At 38.3% G+C, this 24,652-nt stretch overlaps 1 protein-coding gene across 1 annotated transcript; it reads right to left on the reverse strand.

Annotated features, from left to right (window-relative positions):
* Positions 1-263: 263 nt before the first annotated feature.
* Positions 264-7,567, reverse strand: TUSC1 (tumor suppressor candidate 1). The gene has a single exon (XM_017949812.3). It carries the CDS (start codon positions 6,177-6,179, stop codon positions 5,544-5,546), a length of 636 nt encoding a protein of 211 aa, XP_017805301.2. The 5' UTR covers positions 6,180-7,567; the 3' UTR covers positions 264-5,543.
* Positions 7,568-24,652: the final 17,085 nt, after the last annotated feature.

Consider the following 24,652-nt stretch of genomic DNA (forward strand, 5'->3'; position numbering starts at 1 on the left):
AAATAAATTTATCTTGTTTATAAGCCACCTAGTTTATGATATTTTGTTATAGCAGTCCCATCTAATTAAGATATCCTATCTTGTTGTCGTATTTTATCTCCTTCCGGTTTTGAACCAGCCGTCTTCAACTCTTTGTTTCTGTGCTCATTCTATTTCTAAGCACATTCCTTCTTTTTTTGTATGTTATTTTAAACAACATACTTAGAAATGTAAGGAATCAGCAAAGGACATATTAATACAACTTAGTATCATTAACATTAATATGTGATCATTGCAATTTATTTAAAATATTGAAAATTTTTAAATATAATAGGATTATAATAGTATTCTACTATCCACCAGTAAAGCTTCCAGAACTTTTGAAGACCAAGTTTAATCTTGGAATTAGTTGAATCCTGAAATGTAGCACAGTGAAAGTTAACACACAGAAATTAGTTATGTTTAAAGAAATTGTAATTAACAGACTGATACTGAGAAGGATAGCACAATAGGTATAAACTATGTTGTTTTATCATACAAGTATATTTAAGTGTACTAATTATACTCTGAAAAACTGAAGCATCCCTACACATGTACATATTCAAGAGGGCAAGTGAAGAGGTCATAGCCTTCTCTATAGCACAATATTTAGCAAAATTTAAATTTTGTTTAGAGTTGATCAACAAATTGATTTTCAATCACTCACAAGCCAAATGTTTACATTTTAGAGTTAAATGGTTCTATTAGACTTTTAATTATTGAGCATTCACATTCAATTTTGGTTAACTATTCTTAATAAATGAATGAAGAATACTCAACTAGCATGCTATGTAAGATGTGAATTTCTTCAAAGTTGTTGACAAAAAAAGTTTAAAGGATGCTGGGCTAAAACCTGTAAGGTCTCTTTCAGCTATAAAAGTTGTAGAATTGTGGTACATAATAGATAAGACGAACAAAATACGTTTCCCCTCAAGTTTTTCATTTAGATATACACACATAATAGAATAATGCTTACTACTTATAGGCTCTAAACCCCATATATTTATAATATACAATTTTTACAGATAGTTCATACTTACAGGGATGTCCTATACAAAATTTACTAGCTATATTTCCTTACTTATTTTAAATACAAAGCAATATCTGATGTTTTGTATTCATAAGAATAGTGCATAGGTGAATTTAAAAAGTCAGATTTTTTTTTCAGTCTACAAAGCAATCATACTATATTTTTAACTACATTATGTAGTTTCAAAAATACTATACTAAGACATAAAATATTTTAAAATTCTAAATAGATGACAGCCTCCATTTAAGGTGGTTGTCCATAAAAAATCTGTTCTCCCATTCTTCTGTTATAATGAAATTATAGCTGGACCAAAGATTATACAACTTAATTACATTTTTTAGCCTCCTTTGAAGTTGAATGGTGATGTAATGATGTTGTACTGACAGAACGTGAGGGGAGAGATTTATGTCATTTTCAGATCTGGGTATGCTGCTTCCCATTTCTAGTTACTATTCTCATAGACTGAAACCTGGGTATGGTAATCTGTTTCTACCATACAGGTGAAGCAAAGGCAAGGCAGAGGCACAACACAGAAGGAGTCTGAGACCACAAATGATCATATGGGCACAGCTTCCTGACATCCTTAAGCACCCTAATTAGAGTATTTTGTTAGAGAAAAAATAGTTGTTTTTTATAGCTACTTAATTGTTGGGTTTCTTTTTATAGCAACAGGGTCTTCACCATAACTAATGACAAAGTCAATAAGTTTAAAATACAATAGAGGTTACATGCTTAAAATGATACAAATTAGAGTTAAAGAAAATACAGAAAAATGTAAGGTCAAGGAAATTGTGTATCAATTCTAATAGGGGCAAATAATGGATTGGATAAGAGAATTAAATGATTTAAGAAAAATGTTAGGCTTTACCCAATTACCAGGAATAAGATTAGCTTACAAAATACCATAATTAAATGATTTTTTAAAGCTTTTTAATACACATTATCACTTTTACACCAATGGAAAAGGACACTATGCATTGAAAATTCATATATATATATATATATACTACTTGCGTATCTGGTGACACATTAGATACTCAAAAAATAAGTTTATACTAGAAAAAATTAGAATTTTTAATCAATTCATCACTAAATAGAAATATAAAAAATTTTGCCATTCATGAAGATTTTCCAAACATTTTGTGACAAATTCTCAGTAAAAATCTATCCTTTTGCTAAAAATCTAGCAAAAGAGAAAATGGTCTTTTGGCACTGGGATCAAGGGCAGGATGCTAATAATTTTTCAGTATATACTGTTAATTTAATTTATTAAATACCTTGATATTATCTTTATCATGGCAATACTTGTGAATTGGCAAAACTATGTCTAAGAATATTTAAACATGACAAAAAGTTTTCAAATATTTTTCAAATATTCATAATATTCAAGATGTTTAGCAAAAAAAAGCTTATTCTATGATCTACATAAGTACTCCTTTTATATTGCTTTGATTCATTTTCTAATTTTTGTACAAGATATGATAAAGTGTACTTTTGTGAGTAGCAACCATAAAAAAAAGTTTATTAAAACATGCCAATCCCCCCTCGCTAAATTCACTTGCTAAGAAGATACACATTTTTGTCACTTATTTCTGTAAACTGTAAGCCCTCTTTTCATTGTACAAATAATCTGAAAGAATGAAAAGAAAATGTCATTGTAATCAGGTATGGTACACTGTAGTTTTTGTTTATTTTAGATCAAAATGCACCCTAGATCAAACTAAAATTTCTAGATTAGCGATAAATGTCCTGTTCACTTTTATTGCACTTCATTAATGAATTACACTTGACAACTAAGTAATGAAGAGGATATCATTGTATATATCCTTTCTAAAATCAACTTTAGATTTTAAAGCCTCCTCTACGAGAGGCTTTTCTAAAATCAACTTTACCCAATTCTTTAATTGCTACATACTGTGATATAACAAAACCTCTTTCACATTACTACATGATGCTTTACCAGTTATCAGCAGAGAACTTCATCGAGCTTGAAATAAACATTAGCTTTAACCCAACTTATGAGCATTTTGTTTTCAGAATTTGCAATGCCTTTTAGGAATTATGCTCAAAAGTTACCCTCATTTGTGTGTGTGTGTGCGCACACTTACATCCCATTATAAAAATGTTTTCACCAGTAACATTTACAATTTTTAGCATTCATTCATATGTATATAATTTTAAGACAAAAAGTGGTTAAGAACTATGTAAACTAAATAATTTGGTTGGTTAAATATCCCCAATTTTGTGACATGTGGCAATTTTTTTAAAACATATTTCATTATTCTTATTATATAGGTTTTTCTCTCTTCTATTTGCTTCTAAGAAGTAAAAAATGTCAATTTATTCTAAATTTATATATTTTTGCTAATACTTCTAAAGTCATAGAGAAGCAAGATACAGAAAGCAAGGGAAAAGTGTAAGAAAAATATGCATCTACAATTTTCACACTTTGGATTATAATTCTCACAGATATTGAACTTACTTTGAAGCAGGCATTTTGCTTATATTATCTCAATAACATTTTTGTAACATTTTGAGGTAGACCTTACGTTCATTTTACAAATGAGAATACTAAGATTGAAGCCTTAAGTTACAATTTAATAGCAGTAAGGTGGACAAACGTTTTTCCGTTCTCCAATTCCTACTGCCTCCTAAACATGTTTTACAGACATGGGTCTCTTAACAATGGGATGTGTTCTGAGAAATGCATCACTAGGCAATTTCGTTATGTGAACATACACAACAGTGTACCTACACAAACTTAGAAGGTATACCCTAGTACATACCCAGGCTATATGGTAGAGCCCATTCCTGCTAGGTTACAAGTTTGCAAGCATGTTACTGTACTGAATACTGCTGGCAATTACAACGCAATGGTAGTTGCGTATTTAAACACGTCTACACATAGAAATGTGCAATAAAAATACAGTATTATAATCTTACGGGCCATCATCATATAAGCAGTCCATCCCTGACTGAAATGTCAGTTAGGCAGTACATCACTGTATTTCTTTCACTCTTAGAAAATGAAGTCAAGGGGAATATAATTTATTTTCATATACCTACGTCTTCTCATCAAGTTCCTTCTTATATTTTTTGGCCATAGGAGAAGATTCTAATATTCACATCTGAATATCAATTACCTTTAAGCAAAATACAGTGTCTTCAAAACCCAGAACTAGACAAATCACAAAACTTGTTTTCCTGGTACATTGTTTTGTAATATATAATATTTAAAACTTTTGGACTATGCCATAACTAGTATATTTTATTCCCCTGACAATTATCTTCATGATTTTTTTCCCATGAAATGTTTTCCATCATTGAAACACTCTTAGACCCATGATTTTTTATCAGGTACAATGGTATCCTCTTCATTACTTAGTTGGCAAAAGTGTTACTAATGAAGCGCAATAAAAGTAATTTTAGGACATTTATCCCTAAACTACTCACTTTTTTGTGCCATTGAAATAACAACTGAAACTTCCATCACTTTGTTGGAGGAGCTTTTGATATACAAGTAATTTATACTTTATTAGAAGTCCTTAGTCAAAATAAGGTAAATTACGTACTAATTAAGCTAATCGAATATTAAAGATTAAAATAACTTTTAGACTATCTAATCTTTAGATTATTTTAAAAGATAACTGTTACATAAATCTAAAGGAACATGATAGTTTACAAAGGACAACTAAAACTACATTTAAATTAGTATATTCACAAAGGTATCTTTTAAAAAAATATAAAAATTTAACACACTTCAAATAATGCTCGTTGGAACCTTTCAGATGATTTTTAATGCACCAGATTTATTGACCATTTCAAAAGATCACGATATAGGCAGATACTTTAAAAATTCTCTGGGGGCAAACAAATCAGTATGTATTAGATGTACAGGGACTGCAGCCAAGGCAGGCATGAGTTCCCAGGTTATAAATATCATCTTTATAAAAATTGGGTATTTTATAGGACATCCAAGTAACACCGACTTATAAAAGCAAACACTGTACTTAAAATGTTGGCCACATAAGAGAGAATAGCTGAAGGCTTTAGAGGATTGAAGAATGTACAAACTCAACCAATTAAAAACGCATTACTCATCCCTCAGAACCAAAATACAGGGGAAAAAAGTACAACAGGTTCTCACAACATCTAGAAAAGTTCAGGGAATATGAAATGTTTCTTGGCACCCAGTTCTTGTTAAAATCCGTCCCTTCCTTGTTGGCTAGGCCTCTCTCCAGGGAAACTAGCCAGGGCAAGAGGTAGGGGAACCGTACATGTGGGAGGTCCCGAGGGCCCTTGCACCCACTCGACCTCCGCCAAGCGGATGGCCAAGCGCCACCTGTAAGTGTCCGCTGGCGGGGGCGGGAGGGCACCGTCGTCCAAGGTATCCGCAGGCAGGGCGCGGGCCAGGGCGTGCGCGAGGTGGGGGGCGCCGGGAACAGAGGAGGAGGGGCCCGCTCGAGGCCCCGCCTCTCTCTGGCTGCGGCCTCGGCTACAGCCAGGACCCGGAAGGCTCCGAGTCCTGGGAGCGGAAGCCGGAGGCAGGTTCCTGTAGAGGCTGCTCCTCCTTGTCCCCGCTCGTACGTGGTCCCCGCTGCTCCAGGTGCAGCTGCAGCAGGGCCCGGCGGTACATGGCCTCCAGCTTCTCAAGTCGGGCCCTCAGGGCCCTGGGGCTGCCCGGCTCGTCCTCTGGGCCGCTGTCTGTAGCCCTCCGGTTCGTGCTGGCCTCTTCAGGGACCCGGAGCGCCTCCGCGGGCGTCCCGTCGCCGCCTTCGCCGGGGAGCCGCAAAGCCTGACGGAAGAGGCTGCGGTTCTCGCGCTTCAGCCGCCGGTTCTCGAGCCGCAGGCGGGCGTTCTCCTGACGCAGCCGCGCGTTCTGCCGGTCCCACTCGTCCCGCGCACGGATGGCCTCCAAGTGGCTCGCCGCCAGGTCGGCAAACCGCTCTTCCAGCTGCTGTCGGGCGCCGTCCGCGCGGCCTCGCCAGCCCACGCCGCCGCCGCTGCTGCTGTTGCCACCCCCACGAGTCCGCCCCGAGCGGCCTGGCCCTCGGCTGGCCACAGTACCGTCCCCGCCACAGCAACTCCCGCGCCTAGTGGCGCCACCACGCATGCGCCACATCGGTCCCATCCCAACCGCGCCGCCAGCCCCGCGGGCTGAGGGGCCGCGCGCCCAGGCGCGGGCAAGTTCGGGGCCGGCAGGGCGGCCGGGGTGACGGCGGAGGAGGAGAGGAGGTGGCGGGCGGCGGCTGCTGGCTTAGAGCCAAAGGAGGCCGGGAATTTGCCCAGGCTGAGGCGTGTCCTGTCTCCTGTGGTGGAGCTGCCCCCTGGGCCTGCTATCTCCAGGCTGTGCTGACACACAATTTCTCGGGAAGCGCTTTGCTGTTCAGCCCTCCGGCTGCGCGGGAAAAAGCGTGTATACTCAGCTGAGTTCTGCCAGGGCGCTTCCGTGCATGCCCGGACACTGCAGGAACAAGCCGTCCTCGCCCGCTCCAGAGCGCAACCAACGGTGCTTTACACGGCATTCTCAAAACTAATGATAATAGAATGATCAGTTCTGGGACAAAGCTATGGGGCAAGTTGAAAAGCTCTAAGTATAAGTACTTCATTTAAAACCAGTGGTTTAACCCACTCCTATGTTTAATAAAACGTTCAACAGAATTGGGCTGAGCACCTGTCATGGGGTTCCCCAGTGGAAACACCTAGCTCTCCAAAGAATGCAGTCAGTTCCCAATTTGTGAACGGCCAGGAATTCACTTTTTAAATTGTTCAGAACTCTATAGAAACTAGGTCATACTTAGTTGACTTGTTCTGGCCAACCCCCAAAACATGAAACAAGATGTGCTCTGTTTATTGAAGAAACTGAATACTTAGTTCCAAAGTTTCTGGGATCAAGTATGAACATCTCATTGAATGAATCATACCTTCTTGTAGGGTCTCAACGTACATAGTAACTGGATTATTGCAAAGTAATGTAAGAATTAGGTACTGATGCCAGACACTCTTGAGCAAGATGCCCTAGGAAGAATCTACATATTTAACAAAGTCCCAGAGAATTCTCGGGGTAACCAAAATTTCCAAACCACTGCAGCAAGTAACGAACAAGAAAAACATATAAGTACATACATGGGGTTTTCATTGACCAGTACAAATAAGGGGAAAATACAGTTACTCAAATTTTGTATTTTTATTTTGTTATGCAAGATCTTAAGAGACCGCAAACACCAAATGTGTTCTCAATTATCTCATTTTATAACATGAAAAGGAAAGATATAATTTTGGAATTTCAAAAAATATAAATTTAGTTTTAAGGCGGACCATATCATTCTTGAGAGAGTTTCGCTCTTGTTGCCCAGGCTGGAGTGCAATGGCGCCCTCTCTGCTCACTGCAAACTCCACCTTCCGGGTTCAAGCGACTGAAGAAGGACCATATCATTCTTAATTTACATTAAGGTTGAGGCTGCAAGGCTGCTGTGAGCTGTGATCACACCATTGTACTCCATCCTGGGCGACAAAGGGAGACCTATCTCAAAAAATAAGGGAGGGTGAAGGGATGAAGGGAGGGAGAAAGGGAAGTTTGGAAGAAAAGGAAAGAAAAAAATGTGGAAAACAATGATCCAATAAAAAGGTATTAACACTCATAAAGATTGTCTTACGTAGCAGTGAACATTTGTCTTATGATTTGTTAATGGAGATTCCACCAATCTTTCAAATACGACATAGAGACAATGTAATTTCTAAGTTGAAAGTGGAGTTGAGACAACAGAGTGATTAAAATGATTAGTACCAAAAGTATATACTTTATTTTAATTTACTTAGAATAATATGTCAAGAATCGTATACTTGAAGATGGAAATTATAACTTTTCTGAGGATGGTAGCACAAACAGTAAAAACTCTTCTCACTATAGTTTGTTAATGGTCTACATATAAAAATATTACTACTGGGCAAATAATATGTACCTATATATGAAAATGGAAAAAATTTGGAAAATATATGGAACTCATCAAATTTAAAAGAAATGCAAGACTACAATAATATTTAAAAGAAAACATATAGAATAAGTATATAAGTGCTTGATTAGAAAAATAAAAGGTAGATAGATAGCTGTGCTGCTTTTTAAGACTGGGGGCTTCTGAACAGTAAAATTGCTTGCTTGCTAGATAGAAGAAAGTCTCAAAGTCCATGCACTTCATGCATGTATTTAGTATTTCTTACAACCACGTTTGAATTATAGCTGTTGAATTTATTGCCCCTTCCTTGTATCCCTCAAACAAGTTGTTCTTTCCAGATGCTGTAGCTGTTATATATTTCTAGATGTTGGCTTGAGAAAGAGGCCCTATGGATTGTTTCTTGTCTTCCTAGTTGATTTCTAATATTATTTTATTATCATGTTCATGTAACTCTCATTTGCCCATTTTGAATCACATTTCTTATAAAGTAAGTCAAACGTTAAGGTAATCTGTGGCACATTCACACTGGAACAAGTCATCCCACATTCAATTTCTCTTTGTTGCTTTTCTGTTTATAATATTCTATAATATTGCACCAAATGAATTCTGGAAAACAATCAAGTTCAATGAAATAATGATGTTAAACTCAGTAGTCTGGCATTTAGGACTATATACAATGTGGATGACCTGAGTATCTCTGTGCTTACCTTCCATTACTTTTCTGCTGCTCTATTCACTTTCCTACCAAGAGTCCTCACATTCTTTTGTCTAGGAGTTTGGTTGTATTGTATTACTATAGACTGACTGCTGTAGGTCCAAAATTCATGAGTTGAACCCCTGACCACCAATGTGTTGGTATTTGGAGATGGAGCTTTGGGAAGTGATAAAGTTTGGATATATGTCCCCACCAAATCTCATGTTGAATTGCAATCCCCAAATTTGGATGTGGGGTCTAGCGGGAGGTGAATGGATCATGGGGCAGATTTCTCATGAATGGCCTAGCACCATCCCCTTGGTGCTATCTTTGCAATTGTGAGTAAGTTCTTGTGAGATCTGGTTGTTTAAAAGTGTCTAGCACCTTCCCCATCTCTTTCTTGCTCCTGTTTTTGCCATGTGAAGTGCCTACTCGCTCTTTGCCTTCCACCATTACTAAAAGCTTCCTGAGACCTCCTGTAAGCAGATGCCAGCACTGGGTTACCTGTACAGCTTGCGGAAGTGTGAGCCAATTTCTTTTCTTAAAAATTACCCAGTCTCTCGGATTTTTTTTTATAGCAATGCAAGAATGGCCTCATACAGAAAATGGGTACCAAGGAGTGGGACATTGCTATAAAGATACCTAAAAATATGGAATCAGCTTTGGAACTGGGTAACAGGCAGAGGGTGGAAGATTTTGGAGGGCTCAGAAGAAGACAGGAAGATGAGGGAAACTTTGGAACTTCTTAGAGATTGGTTTAAATGGTTGTAACTAAAATTCTGATAGTGATATGGACAATGAATCCAGGCTGAGAAGGTCTCAGATGGAAATGAGGATCTTACTGGGAACTGAAGCAAATGTGGCGTGTGTTATGCCTTAGCAAAGAACTTGGTTGCATTGTGCCCTTGCCCAAGGTGTCTGAGGAAGTTTGAATGTGTGAGTGATGATTTAGTGTATCTGGTGGAAGCAATTTCTAAGGAGCAAAGCATTCAAGATATGGCCTGACTGCTTCTAATGATCTATACATAGATGCAGGAGCAAGTAAAGTAAAGGATGCAGGAGCAAATAAAGTAAAGGAGTAAGTTGGAATATATATTAAAAGGGAAACACAGTTTGGAAAATTTGCAGCCTGGCCATGTGGCAGAGAAAGAAAAAGCTTTTTCAGGAGATGAATTCAAGTGGGATGTGAAGCAACCACTTGCTGGAAAAACATGCATAACTAAAAAGAAAGCAAGGGCTAATATTCAAGAAAATAGGGAAAAGGTCTAGAAGGCATTTCAGAGACCTTCCCAGCAGCCCCTCCCATCATGGGCCCAGAAACCTAGGAAGAAAGAATGGTTTCCTTCCTTCTGCAAAGAATGGCCCCACTGCCCTGTGCAACCTCCAGACACTACTATGCACGTTGTGGCTGCTGCAGCCCCATCCTTGACTCAAAGGGCCCCAGGTGCAGCTCAGGCTGCCACTCCAAAGGGTGCAAGCCATAAGCCTTGGTGGTTTCCATGTGGTGTTAGGCCTGCAGGCACACAGAATGAAACAGTTAAGGAGGCTTGGCAGCCTCCACCTGGATATCAGAGGATGTATAAGCAGGGGCAGAACTCTCACGAGGGACCTCTACTAGGGCAATGTGGAGGGGAAATGTGGAGCTGGAGGCCCTACACAGATTCCCCACTGAGGTACTGATTAGTGGAGCTGCGGAAAGAGGGACACAGTCCTCCAGGCCCAGAATGGTAGATCCACTGACAGCTTGCACCCTCAGTGTGGAAAACCTGCAGGCACTGAACAATCTGTGGGAGCAGCTATGGGGATTGTACCCCGCAGTGCCACGGGGGCAGAGCTGCCCAAGGCCTTTTGAGCCTTGCACCAGTGTGCCCTGGATGTGAGACAAGGAGTCAGAGGAGATTATTTTGAAGCTTTAAGATTTAATGACTGCCCTCCTAGGTTTCAAACTAGCATGGGGCCTGTAGCCCCTTTCTTTTGGCAGATTTCTCCCTTGTAGATTGGTAATGTTTACCTAATGCCTATTCCTTTATTGTATTATGGAAGTAACTCGCTTGTTTTGGATTTTCCAGGCTCATAGATGGAAGGGATTTGCCTTGTCTCAGATGAGACTTCAGATTTTTGAGTTAGTGCTGGAATAAGTTAAGACTATGGGGGACTCTTGGGAAGACATGTTGTAGTTTGCAGTGTGAGAAGAACATGGTATTTTGGAGGCCAGTGCTGGAATGATATAGTTTGTATCCATGTCCCTGCCAAATCTCATGTTGGAATTATAATCCCCAATATTGAAAACAGGGCCTGGTGAGAGGTGATTGGATCATGAGGGTGGGTGGATTTATAATGAATGGTTTAGTACCACCCTTTTGATTTTATTCTCACAAGTGTGAGATCTCGTGAGATCTGGCTGTTTAAAAGTGTGTAGTACCTCCCCCCAACCTCTTGCTCCTGTTTTTGCCATGTGAATTGCCTACTCCCCCTTTGCCTTCCACCATGAGTAAAAGCTTCCTGAGACTTCCCCAGAAACAGATGCTAGCACTGTGCTTCCTGTGCAGCCTGCACAACTGTGAGCCAATTAAAAAAACTTTTCTTTTAAACTGCCTAGTTTTAGGTATTTATTTATAGAAATGCAAGAATGACCTAATACAGGAAGTATTAATTATTAAGTTTAGATGAAATCTTGAGAGTAGAGCCTTTATGATGGAATTAGTGTCCTTACAAGAAAAGGCACAGAGCATCTCTCTGTCTCTCTCTCTCCCAATCTCTCTCTCTCTCTCTCGCTCTGCTTTCCTCCATGTGAGAAAAAATCCAAGAAGGTACCATCTGCAAGCCAGCAAGATAACTTCACCAGGGAACTGAATTAGCCAGTACTTTGATCCTGGACTTCTCAGCCTCCAGAACTATAAAGAATAAATTTATGTTGTTTAAGCCACCTAGCCTATGATATATTGTTACAGCAGCCCAAGATGACTAATATAGTACCTTTTACTTTTTCCCCTCAATTATCTGGATTGTAAAGAATTCATCAAGGCAGAGTTATACCCCATCGTTTCATAAATCTGTCTTAGCTCTCTTCATCTCAAGCTACTTTTCCCCTCTTTTAAACATTGATATGATGGGTATGTGATTGTGGTAATCTTTTCACATTGTATAAGTATACCAAAATATCACATTGTATGTGCAGGTTATACAAATAAAAGTTTACAACTTTTGTCAATCATACATCAGTAAAGTTGAAGAAAAAAATAAACCTTGATAAAATAATCCCTTACCAGTAATTTGATAATTTGATGCTGAAGCCCTTCCCTATGTTAACATTTCATAAATCTGTCTTAGCTCTCTTCACCTCAAGGTGCTTTTCCCCTCTTTTAAACATTGATATGATGGGTATGTTATTATAGTTAGCTTGATTATGGTATAAGTATACCAAAATATCCCATTGTATATGTGATATCACATATCACAAAATATCACATTGATGTATATACTATACATCAATAAAGCTGAAGAAAAAATAAAACATGGATAAAATAATGCCTGGTAATTTGAAAATTTGATGCTGAAGTCCTTCCCTATGTTAACATTTCTTGTGCAAATGGATCTGCAAATAGGGTGTGAACTTTTGGAATTAAAGGAACAGTTTGTAGTGTGTGTGGTGTAATACAAGTGTCTCTTGGATAAGTAGGATGTTGAAATTATTTATTCCTCCTTTTCTTATATAATCTTAAAGGGAGATTTTACCAAGTAAAACTATTAACCACTTAATAGTCAAAGTTAGACTATCCAACAGGCCTAGCTAACTGAAACTCACCAAGAAAGGTGTGTAGAATGCTGAAATTATTATAGTGAAATAGGAGGTAGCACTGCCTTAATAATAGTAAACCTTGTTAATGACTTGTTGTAAGATACAGTGGATACTTTTTAAAAATTAATAAACAAGATGTGTTTTGGAGTCAGACATACGTGGATTTGACAAATACCACACTCTTTTTACCCCAGATATATGACCTTGGACATCCTCCTGAAGCCATAGTTTTCTCATTTGTCAAATGGAAATAAAAGCAGTTATCTACTTCATGGAATTTTTGTGAGCATTTGGGTATATATTAAAATACTCAGTAACTCTTGGTGCTACAGTTTGGTTTGTTTCACCCCTCCAAATCTCATGTTGAAATTTGATCCCCAGTGTTGGAGGTGAGACTTAATGAAACCAGTGTTGGAGGTGACTTAATGGAAGGTGTTGGCATCATGCAGCAGAACCCCGATGAATGACTTGGTGCCATCTTCAAGGTAATGAGTGAATTCCAACTTTTCTAGTTCCTGAGAGAGATGGTAGATAAAAGGAGCATCACACCTTCCCACTCTCTCTTGCTTCACCTCTTGCCATATGATCTTTGCACACACTGCCCCCTTACACCTTCCACCATGAGTGGAAGCAGCCTAAAGTCCTCACCAGAAACAGATGTTAGTGCCATGCTTCTTGTACAGCCTTATAAACCAATTTTCTTTCTAAATTATCCAGTCTCAGATATTCCTTTATAATAAAACTAAATGGACTATGACATTATTATTACTTTGTAGTTGTTTTTATTTTATAAGGTAGACATTTACAGGATGAGTTCTTTTGAATAGCCACTGCTATTTAAAATCCCAATTTGAGTTATTTGCCTGAGGAGCTACCCCAAATACAGTACATGGCCCCTTTAAGAATTTGATTCTTATTTCTTAGTAACTTTCATTAAGTGTTTGAGTTTTTAAATCCATATTTTGTTAGTACCATGTGCTGAAGAGTTGGTTAATCACATTCTGATCTTCGTGTTTGCTAACATTCTCTCTAAAGCCATAGCAGAACGTGGTTTATTTTCTGGGAGCAGATTTATTAGGGCTATGAAGAGCATATATTGATGCTTGGTAGCATGAATATCTCTTTATTAGAATGATTACTAGAGAGCTAGGAATTGGGAATATTGATTGCATTTATTTAGTCTTTTGATATGGACAAAAATATTAAAAGCCATCAAACACTAGCATTGTCCTTTGACAGCATCATTTAATTCTAGCTACAGGGAAAATTGTGACATATACAAAAGCAGCATGACTTATCTATCTTAATTAGAATACTTTGTACAGTAGGAGATATGCCCACCTTCCTTCACTATAAAGGCACTAGCCAGAGAAATAAAAGAGAGCATGTGCATTATACATTAACAGAAAGTAATGTAGCTTAAAGCAAAAGGTATCCACACAGGACGCTTGGCCAAAAGAAGCTTCTAAAACAGACTTTTTAATATGGGAAATGTTCTTGTTACTTCTTCAATAGTGCTGTTTTATGATACATGTTTGTAGATTAGCATTATTCTTTTTTATCATTTCTTTATTTTTATTCATTTATTTTATTATACTTTAAGTTCTAGGGTACATGTGCACAATGTACAGGTTTGTTACATATGTACACATGTGCCATGTTGGTGTGCTGCACTTGTTAATTTGTCATTTACATTAGGTATATCTCCTAATGCTATCCCTCTCCCCTCCCCCTACCCCATGACAGGCCCCAGTGTGTGATGTTCCCCACTCTGTGTCCAAGTGTTATCATTGATTAGCATTATTCTTTAAGGAGTCTGGACCTGTGCTGTCCACTAGCCATGTGTGTCTATTTAAATTTAAGTTAATTAAAATTAAATATAATTTAAAAATCAGTTCTTCAGTTGCACTGGCCACATTTCAAGCAGTCACTAGTCACATGTGGCTTAGTGGCTAGGATGCTGGATGGCACAGATATAGAGCCTTTCAATTATAACAGAAAGATCTACTGGACTCCACTGGGACAATTTGTATATCACACTCCACATTCTAATTATTGGTCTCAGCCTTCAAAAAGCCATGTTGAAATTAGTAACGAAAATAAAATAAAATAGATATTTCTGTATATTTTCAGCATTTTCTTATGCATAATTTCAAGTCAATGAAACAGTTCTTTCAACAACCTTCTACATATAGGGTTGTCTTATTCTTAAGTATGTGTAACATACAGTAGTGATTTGTCTCCATCTGATTTCTAAAGTTACATTCATACCATGAAGGTAGTAATAAGACTTGTAGAATAATTTTTAATTAAAACTAAGTTATTCATGAGCTAATTTCAAAATGGTACAAAAAACAAGTAATTTAATTTTTCTCCTACCACTGTTCCTTAAACCCATTGTGTCAGCTCTCTCTTCCATTTCCCTAGATAATATCTCAAAAAGAACCATTAATATACAGTTACTTCTGGGCACTAATGAATAATCCTTATTTTCAGATATTAAAGGTCTGCTGCAATATAATTCAAAACCTCAAGTTCTCATTCAATTCATGCCTTCTCCCTTCCTCAGGGCAGTACCATTCTCCATACCTTACATGGGAATTAACCAGCTTGGAATTCAAAAGAAGGGGAAACTGATGTTTATTTTCTTCCACACTTCACCTCTTTACTCTCCACTAACTGCTATTTCTAGCTCCTTCTAGAGCAGGAACAAGGACAAAGTCAAAGTAGAATTAAAAGAAAAGAGAAAACATCATTGCTGGGGCTACAATTTTCTTTCATTGAGGCCCTAATGGCAGATCCTGCCTTCAGGCTTTTGTTCTCTAAAGGTAACTTCGTGGTTCTTTGGCCATGCCATGCTGGTCTTCTGACAGAGACTATTCCCTTTTCTTTTCTGGTAATGAGTCCTTTTCAATCCTTGCTCTGGTGGTACACTCTGCACAGCCTCTTTCTGTGCGATTGCTTCACCTTCCACAGGTAATCCTTTTAGGTATGATCTTTTAGAAAATGTTAAAGCCAGGTATATTCCTTGCTTCTCACGTTAGTCCAAACTCAGAAAGTATAAGTGGCTGTGACTACAGCTTTGTCATTTTGCTCTGTTATCAGTCAGCCTCAGCTAACCTTTAACCTCTAGATTTAGCCAGGCTTTGTTTCAAGACCACTTTCATCTCACTCTACTTTGTGGAATTATATGCCAAAAAACATAGTTTGTGTTTCAGTTCTGGGTACGATTTAGCTCCTTTTAGAAAAAGTAGCACCTGGCCAGGTGTGGTGGCTCATGCCTGTAATCCCACCGCTATGAGAAGCCGAGGTGGGGGGATCACTTGAGGTCAGGAGTTCAAGACCAGCCTGGCCAACATGGTGAAACCCCATCTCTATTAAAAATACAAAAATTAGCTGGGTGTGGTAGAGCATGCCTGTAATCCCAGCTACTTGGGAGGCTGAGGCAGAAGAATTGCTTGAACCCAGGAGGTGGAGGTTGCAGTGAGCTGAGATCATGCCACTGCACTCCAGCCTGGGCAACAGAAAAAGACTTCTCAAAAAAAACAAGAAATAAATAAAAAGAAAAATTAGCACCTATAATCCGTATCTCTAGCTTTGTCACTTCAGCTGAGATGAGGAAGAGTTCTATCACATTTTAAACATCAAATAATGTCTCTCTTAGGGAAGTCTGCACATACATTCATTCAAGTAGTATTCACTGAAATTCAACTGTTAACCAGATACTAATCAGAGCCTAGGTATACAGCGGTGAGAAAAAGTAGATATATACATTGCTCTCATAAGATAGCAATTATTTTTCACTGGTAGCTAAAACAGTGTGGTCTTTGGAGCCAAACATATAATCCCATCAAATAAGCCCCCTCCCCTACCCCATTCTTATTGTGAGAGGTTGGATTTCATCTGTGTAATAGAGGTAAACTCTCCTCATTTCCATGACCATCCACATCCTATTGAAATACTTAAATACATAAACTACCCAGCACATTTGAGGAGCATAATAACATGTATCATCATTACAATTGTAAACTCTAAATTTGCAAACTTTCAGGTTGTGCTGATTTCTTATATTCTCTCTTATCTACATTTTCACTAAATAGTTCAGTCAACACAATGACCTTAAAATTTTTTATGTTAGTTTTTCAAAGTTTTCTGTTAGTTATTTCTAAATGTAAATCTCAATCCAAAAATTTTACTCTGAGTTGCAGCTTCATATGTCAAATCTCACACGACATGACTTCTTGACTCTCTCACAGGTGTTTCACATAATATTTTCAAAATAAACATCTTAAAACACTGCCTCCCTATCCTGTTCTTTTCCCAAACTTCTGCATCTCAATACTGTTGTGGGAAGTCAGGGACTCGGAACGGAGGGACTAGCTGAGGTTGTGGCAGAAGAAAATAAATTGTGAAGATTTCATGGACATTTATTAGTTCCCCAGATTAATACTTTTATAATTTCTTATGCCTGTCTTTACTTCAATCTCTGAACATAAATTGTGAAGATTTCATGGACATTTATCACTTCCCCAATCAATACTCTTATAATTTCCTATGCCTGTCTTTAATCTCTTAATCCCGTCATCCTTGTAAACTGAGGATATATGTCACCTCAGACCCTGTGATGATTGCGTTATCTGTACAAATTGTTTGTAAAACGTGTGTTTGAACAATATGAAATCTGGGCACCCCGAAAAAGAACAGGATAACAGCAATTTTCAGGGAACAAGGGAAGATAACCTTAAGGTCTGACTGCCTGTGGGGTCAGGCAGAATAGAGTCTTACTTTTCTTTTTGCAGAAAGCAAATAAGAGAAATATCGCTGAATTCTTCTCCAAGCAAGGAATAACCCTGGGAAAGGAATGCATTCCCAGGGGTAGGCCTATTGACGACTGCTCTGGGAGTGTCGGTCTTATATAGTTGAAGATAAGGGATGAAATATGCCCTGGTCTCCTGCAGCGCCCTCAGACTTACCAGGATTGGGAAATTCCAGCCTGGTGAATTCTAGTCAGACCAGTTGTCTGCTCTCGAACCCTGTTTCCTGTTAAGATGTTTATCAAGACAATACGTGCCCAGTGGGATATGGAACCTCATCAGTAATTCTAATTTCACCCTGGCCTTGTGATCTTGCTCTGCCCTTCTGCCCTTGTGATCTTTTATTGCCCTTTGGAGCATGTGATCTTTATGACTTACTCCCTGTTCATACTCCCCTCCCCCTTTGAAATCCCTAACAAAAACTTGTTGGTTTTGCGGCTCAGGTGGGCATCACGGAACCTGCCAATATGTGATGTCACCCCCAGAGGCCCAGCTGTAAAATTTCTCTCTTTGTATGCTTTGTCTTTATTTATCAGACCAGCCGACACTTGGGGAAAATAGAAAAGAACCTACGTTGAAATAATTGGGGGCTGGTTCCCCTGATACAACAGTAGTCCCACCATACATCTGTTGTTTAAGCCAGCTGTCTTCTTTAATTCTTCCCTTTTCCGTATCATTCCCACACCTACTACACAACCCATCTCAAGTCATTCATTTCTTCCTCTAATATTATCTTGTTTTTTCACAACATCTCCTGTGACAACATATTAACCCAAACTATTACCATCTACCACCTGGTTTATGCAGTAACTGCTTTATTGATCTTAATCATTACCCTGTCAAATCCATGGTACACAGATTGTCCAGTGTGACTTTTTGTCCCTGTTCCTGCCCTTGAAGAAGCCTGCTTCAAACTCTAATTGGAACATATTATTCCTCCACTCTGTGTCTGGCTTATTTTTATTATTTCAATCCTTTAGATCTCAGTTTAAACATTGTTTTCATCATTTTCTTCCTTGATGACTTAACCATTTCATTATCTATTCCTTCACTCTGTTCATTTACTTCAGAATGTTAAAAATTATTTACAATTATATTTTTATTATCTGCTTCATTAATCTGTGAGTTTCATTTCAACATGATATCCTGTTGATCTCTTCTACTAGTCTGTAAGTTACATGAAACAGAGACCATATTTGGTTTGCTTCTCTCTTTATACTATCTAGGACAATATAGATACCCAATAAATATTCACTGAATAAATGAATTCTGGGGTAACCAATCACTTTGTTTTCAGCTATTAATGTATAAAAATCCTTGCTTATTTAAAATAAAGTTTTTACTGAATCTTTGCCAAGCTTAATGTTTCTTTCTTTTCTTTTTTATTTTACTTTTTGAAATGGAGTTTCACTCTTGTCACCCAGGCTGGAGGGCAATGGTGCGATTTCAGCTCACTGCAACCTCTGCCTCCCAGGTTCAAGCGACTCTCCAGCCTCAGCCTGCTGAGTAGTTGGGAATACAGGCACCTGCCACCACACCTGGCTAATTTTTTGTATTTTTAGGAGATGAGGTTTCACCATGTTGGCCATGCTGATCTTGAACTGCTAACCTCAAGTCATCCACTGCCTCGGCCTCCCAAAGTGCTGGGATTACAGGCGTGAGCCACTGCACCCACCCACCAAGCTTAATTTTTTTAAACATTAGGAAAACAAGAGGATTTTGGAGTTCAAATGTTCATAAATACTGACTTAGTTTAATCATATCTATAGGAAATATCCAGATTTAGAGACAGACTGACAAAGAAGAGATAATCATTCACACATTAGCAGAATCTTGCTTATGATGAAATGGCAAGGCTTGGAAGAAAATACGATGGTGATGACTAAGCTGTTTAGTAAATGTTTGAGCATAGGGAACTGGTTCTACATGGCATTTTTCTAGTTCAAAAGCAACTTCAGTCTTAAGCAAAACAAACAAACCAAAACAAAGTTTTGTATGTATTTTTCTAATCATATCCTGTATCATTCCTGTATCATTGGATTCTTCCCATGATAAAACCTAAGATAGCAGATGGGGGAAACTTTGGCCAACAGGCACTTGATGAGAAAGCAATTAGGAAAATTTTAAAAACAAACTAAACAAAAAAACAAAAATCTGGGGATTGAGATGAAAATGTGGCAAGTGTAATAGGTGGAGTTAATTAAGTGTCTGTGAGGACACTGGGGAGATGCAGTAACTCAGTGACCACTTTACAGTTAAAGAAAAACCATATGGAAGAGTTTACCATTAATTACTTACAAGCCAAGAGACAGGTATTTGCATGAGATTATAGGCCGGGCGCAGTGACTCACACCTGTAATCCCAGCACTTTGGGAGGCTGAGGCAGGCGGATCGTGAGGTCAGGAGATCGAGACCATCCTGGCTAGCACAGTGAAACCCCATCTCTACTAAAAATAAAAAATTATCTGGGTGTGGTGGCAGGCACCTGTAGTCCCAGCTACTTGGGAGGCTGAGGCAGGAGAATGGTGTGAACTCGGGAGGCAGAGCTTTCAGTGAGCCAAGATCATACCACTGAACTCCAGCCTGGGTGACAGAGCAAGACTCTGTCTCTTAAAAAAAAAAAAAGAGATTATATAGAAGAAGCAGGGTAAGAAGTGGTATAGGGACATGTTCCTAAAAAAAATGTAATAGAGTGGAGAGAGGATATCTAAAAACAAATGCATGTCAAGTGAAGACATACAGGTGAGAAGTTGGAACTATATATTATTAAGTTTTAATGTTTCTCTAATACATTTTGACTAGACATATAGATTTTTATTTTCTGAGATATAACCCAGAAGTCAATATAGTTGGAGGTCAATAAAACATTTTAAAACAGAATGATAGATAGCTGAATAATAAAATGAATAGTAATAGTTACACCAGAGATGGCAAACATGGGGCACAAGGACTATTGTTACTTCCCTTTCCAGCACCCACACAAATATAACTGATTGTCCATGCGTGTGTTTCTGCAAGGCTAGGCATTGAATTCCATTTTAAAAACCTCAACATAGTGTTTCAAGCACCCCCACTAATGTGTGGGAGATCAAGCATCCCCCGCTAACATATAGGAGATCAAGTTCCCCTACTAACATGTGGGAGACCAAGCAGCCCCCACTAATGTGTGGGAGACCAAGCAGCCCCCACTAACGTGTGGGAGACCAAGCAGCCCCCACTAACATGTGGGAGACCAAGCTCCCCTACTAATGTGTGGGAGACCAAGCTCCCCTACTAACGTGTGGGAGACCAAGCTCCCCTACTAATGTGTAGGAGATCTAATTTCAGTTTCTTCCACTAGCAACTGGGAAAGCAGAATAGAGGCCGGCCCTGGCCCTTCAAAGGCAGCACTGTTTGCATACTTTGAAATTATGGTGCTTGAGTGTTGTTACTCAATATTTTCACTGAAACTAGGAGAAAGAGATTACAAAACTTCTTGAGTTGAAAATTTCAACTAACTTTGTATAAAATCATTGTCTATATTTTCCCACATTTATAATTTTGTGAACTACTTCAAACTCTGTAAAACAAAAATTATGAGAGGTCACTGTTTCGGATTGAGCTCCTGTACTAGGCCCCAACAGACCAGACCAAACCAAACGGAGCCACTTATGCTAAATGCCATATTATCACACTGAAACTTTAAGGAAGCAGATCCCAAAACAGACCACTTTTCCTGAAAACAGAAGACTCCAGTCTACCTGAATCAACATAATAAACCCCCTTTGCTTTAACCCTTACAAAAATGTAGCCTGATGTTTACCAATCAGCTTAAAAAAATTATTTTGTTTATTTGCTTCCACCTTTCAAAACTCAGTTCTGCAACTGCTCAGTGGGAAGTCTCATTCAATTAGATCTATAACTAAATGTGTTGTAACTTTATCTTTTAACAACTGCATGAAACATTTAACTTTTAGATTTTTTTAATTTTTATTTTTATTTTTATTTATTTTACTTTTTGAGACAGAGTCTTGCTCTGTTACCCAGGCTGGAGTGCAGTGGCGTGATCTTGGCTCACTGTAACCTCTGCCTCCTAGGTTCAAGTGATTCTCCTGCCTCAGCCTCCTGAGTAGCTGGGACTACAGGTGCGTGTCACCACGCCTGGCTAATTTTTTGTATTTTTACTAGAGATGGGATTTCACCATGTTGGCCAGGCTGGTCTTGAACTCCTGACCTCAAGTGATCCACATGCCTTGGTCTCCCAAAGTGCTGGGATGACAAGCGTGAGCCACTGTGCCTGGCCTGTTACTGTTTTTCAATGGGATGAAATGTTATGTATATGAAACATGAAGGCACTTAAGTATACATTTACAAGTAATTATTTCCATATACCTTTATCTTTTTGTGACATATAATAGTAATAGAAACACATTTGTTTGTTCAAGGTAATTTGAGTGACTTATAACAAGTAGAGGACAAATTGTTCGTCATTTACTTCACTTTATTTACTTGGTACTGAGAGATATACCACAATTTGGCAAGTTCTGTAACGTAACATTAATAATGATCCAATGAGTGGGATGAGATGGAAGCATCCCAATCACCAGTCGTAGTCTCAAAGCAAGCTCTGAAACCTTTTGTTTGAAAAGTTGGAAATAAATACGCTTTCCTTATTCCAGATATCAACAAACAACAAACAAAAGCCAAATCTTTTCTAAAATCCTCTTAAATGTCTCAGATCAGGACAGTCAGCTGAGCCTATTGTTGCTTAGAGATTTAGAGGTTTCAGGGGAGAGTCCAACAGAAGGAACACTGTCTGCTTTTAACAGTTCTGACTTGAAAAAAGATTTTTCTTTTCTCAGTCACCTCACAAGCAAGAGAGATCTGTCTAGGGATGAGAAAAGGGGGTGTCAGACAAAGCTATCCATCAGAATGTGACTTAAGGGAAAAGACAATTCATACTGAGAAAAATAAAATAATTGAAGTCCTTAGCATGAAAACTGGGAACAGACATTCTATATGCTAACGGGGATAACAGGACTCAATGGGGAGTATCTGCAAGTGCAAACGTGCTTCACGTTTCTTTCTCAGGGAATATACTGCTTGATTTGTTTGTTTGCTTATTTTTAAATTTATTTTGTGACAGCTTGGTGGTTACCATTTCAGTCTGTTCTTTCCTATTTTATTGTACATTGAGTGCTACTGCCCAAGAAAGTGGAAGGCATGTTCATGGCCTCTAGCAGGACCCAGGGCCTTTGTGGCAAGATACTCTGAGGCTCCCAGCCCTTTCTGGCCAGGTGTGGGGCAGGGTTGGGAGGCACTCACAGGCAATGTTTCCTCTGCCCTGTTAGAAGACACTGGTTCCTATCCAAGCTGAACCTTACACTGTTAGTAAGTACAACTCTAATTTCTTGTTCCCTGTATTGCTTTGTATCTTAGGGAAACTAATAGTAGACTTGGAGACTCCTGGCCTCCAACCCCCTTTAGCTCTCTAAATAGTGTTAATGAACTGGAACTAACTATGAAGTCAAAAGCAAACCTGACTGGGCTCTTCAAACTTGAACCTGCTTTGCTTGCTTTTAGCTGTTTTCTCAAAAAAGACTCTTCTGCCTCAGTCTAGATAATATAGCTGATGTATGGATCATAATGGTAACAGCTACCTAAGTTGTTTTTCAGAAATTTAGAGTCAACTCTTCTCCAGTTCAAACTGGGTGAGACTGCCAACCCTTCAAATGAGCCTGTGTGAATGTCCAGTGGGTGCCCCTTTGACATCAACCTGACAGCTCTACCCTCATATCATTCTAATGCTGCAAATTTTCAAATATGCATCCTATGAAAAGCCATGAAGCTTAACTACATTTGTGCAGAACATGGATTACCTCACTTTATCTTACCACCGATCACCTTTTTCCATGCCTCAGATCACTCTGCTTCTCTAATCCACAAATATGTTTAAACCCCATCTTCAGGGAGGCAGAGTTGAGACTTGTTCTCCCATCTCCTTGCTTTGCTGCCCCAGGAACAAACCCTTTGCTGCAAAACTCGTTATCTCAGTGATTGACATACTGTATAGTGGGAAATATGGGCTTGATTCGATAACAACCATTGTTTTTCAGAGGGTTAAAGGGCAAAGAGGGGAGTTAAATGAGATGATATAAATACTGGTAGATAAAGATATCATTAAGGAAATTACAGCCAAATTAAAATTCCCTATTATTATTTCCCAGTTATGTGTCTTGTCTCACAGCAGTTATCATTTTTCCATTCCCATTCCCATCTTTTTTTAATGCAATGAAGTGTTTTAATGAATATCCTGAAATGATAATATTAATTATGGTTTCAGAATATTCTTTATGTGTCCTAGTGGCAAATGATAAAAGCTGAATAAATATTTAATAATTTCCAATCAATTCCTGTGCTTGGGGCTCACCTAGCTGTAAACTTTTCTGAACTTAACATGTTTTCAAAGTAAGTAGAAAATTAGTTTGACTCTTTCCTTTAGCTTCTGACACTGTCTCATTGTATTTTTATTATTTCTTATTCCAATGCCAAGTTTCAATTCCAATCTATATCCATCAAATTGGAACTTCTATTTTAATATTTTTTGCTACTTCTATATAAAAACTACTGAAAAATTATATGTAAGCTTAAGTATTTAAAAAGAAAAACATATTTTAGAGTAAGTAAACACCAAACATACAAATATATGTATGTTTCCTTTTAACATACAAAAAAAAGTCTATTTGAGTGTTATCACTGTGTTTTCAAAGAAAATTCTCACATACATTGGGAATCCAGATTTGCTCCCAGCATAATAAGCATGACCTCTGTTGAAATTTCTGCTGGTTTCAAATGAGACAATTTTGAATATGCCGGCAGCTTCTGATAGCATTAATTTATGAAAATGTCACTCTCTGACCTTGGCAAATTGCAGTTCAGTTTTTCAATGAACATCTAATTCTTAGAACTTCAAATTCCATGTTATCACTAGAGACCCATCAACTTGCTTTTTTGTCCTGTGTTCTGGATCTGACAGAACTGTTTGTGTCAGATTCGGAGAAAACACATGACAAAGAAGCCAAGTCTTTTTTCTACTAAATAAAGATTTTCCTCAAATTCATAAACACCCAAATATGCTATATGCTACTCAATTCCTCTTTTGAACATCACGGTTTGCTGAAGAAAATTAGTAAACAGAGTTGAAATCCCCAGGTTTTCTCTATGCCAATTAAAATAAACTCATCTTTGTCTTTAACAGAAACTCATGATCTCTTTCCTCAAGATGTTTACAGTAAAGAGATCCGACATTTCAAATCTGGCTATAATGTAGGTAGTAAACATAGCACTGAGTATGACTTTGAATAG

Source organism: Papio anubis, chromosome 13 (assembly GCF_008728515.1).
Source record: "Papio anubis isolate 15944 chromosome 13, Panubis1.0, whole genome shotgun sequence".
Classification (NCBI taxonomy): Eukaryota; Metazoa; Chordata; class Mammalia; order Primates; family Cercopithecidae; genus Papio; species Papio anubis.

What these genes read in the sequence shown, in the direction of transcription:
- TUSC1 (XM_017949812.3), bottom strand. Translation starts at nt 6,179, where the DNA reads ATGGGACCGATGTGGCGCATGCGTGGTGGCGCCACTAGGCGCGGGAGT.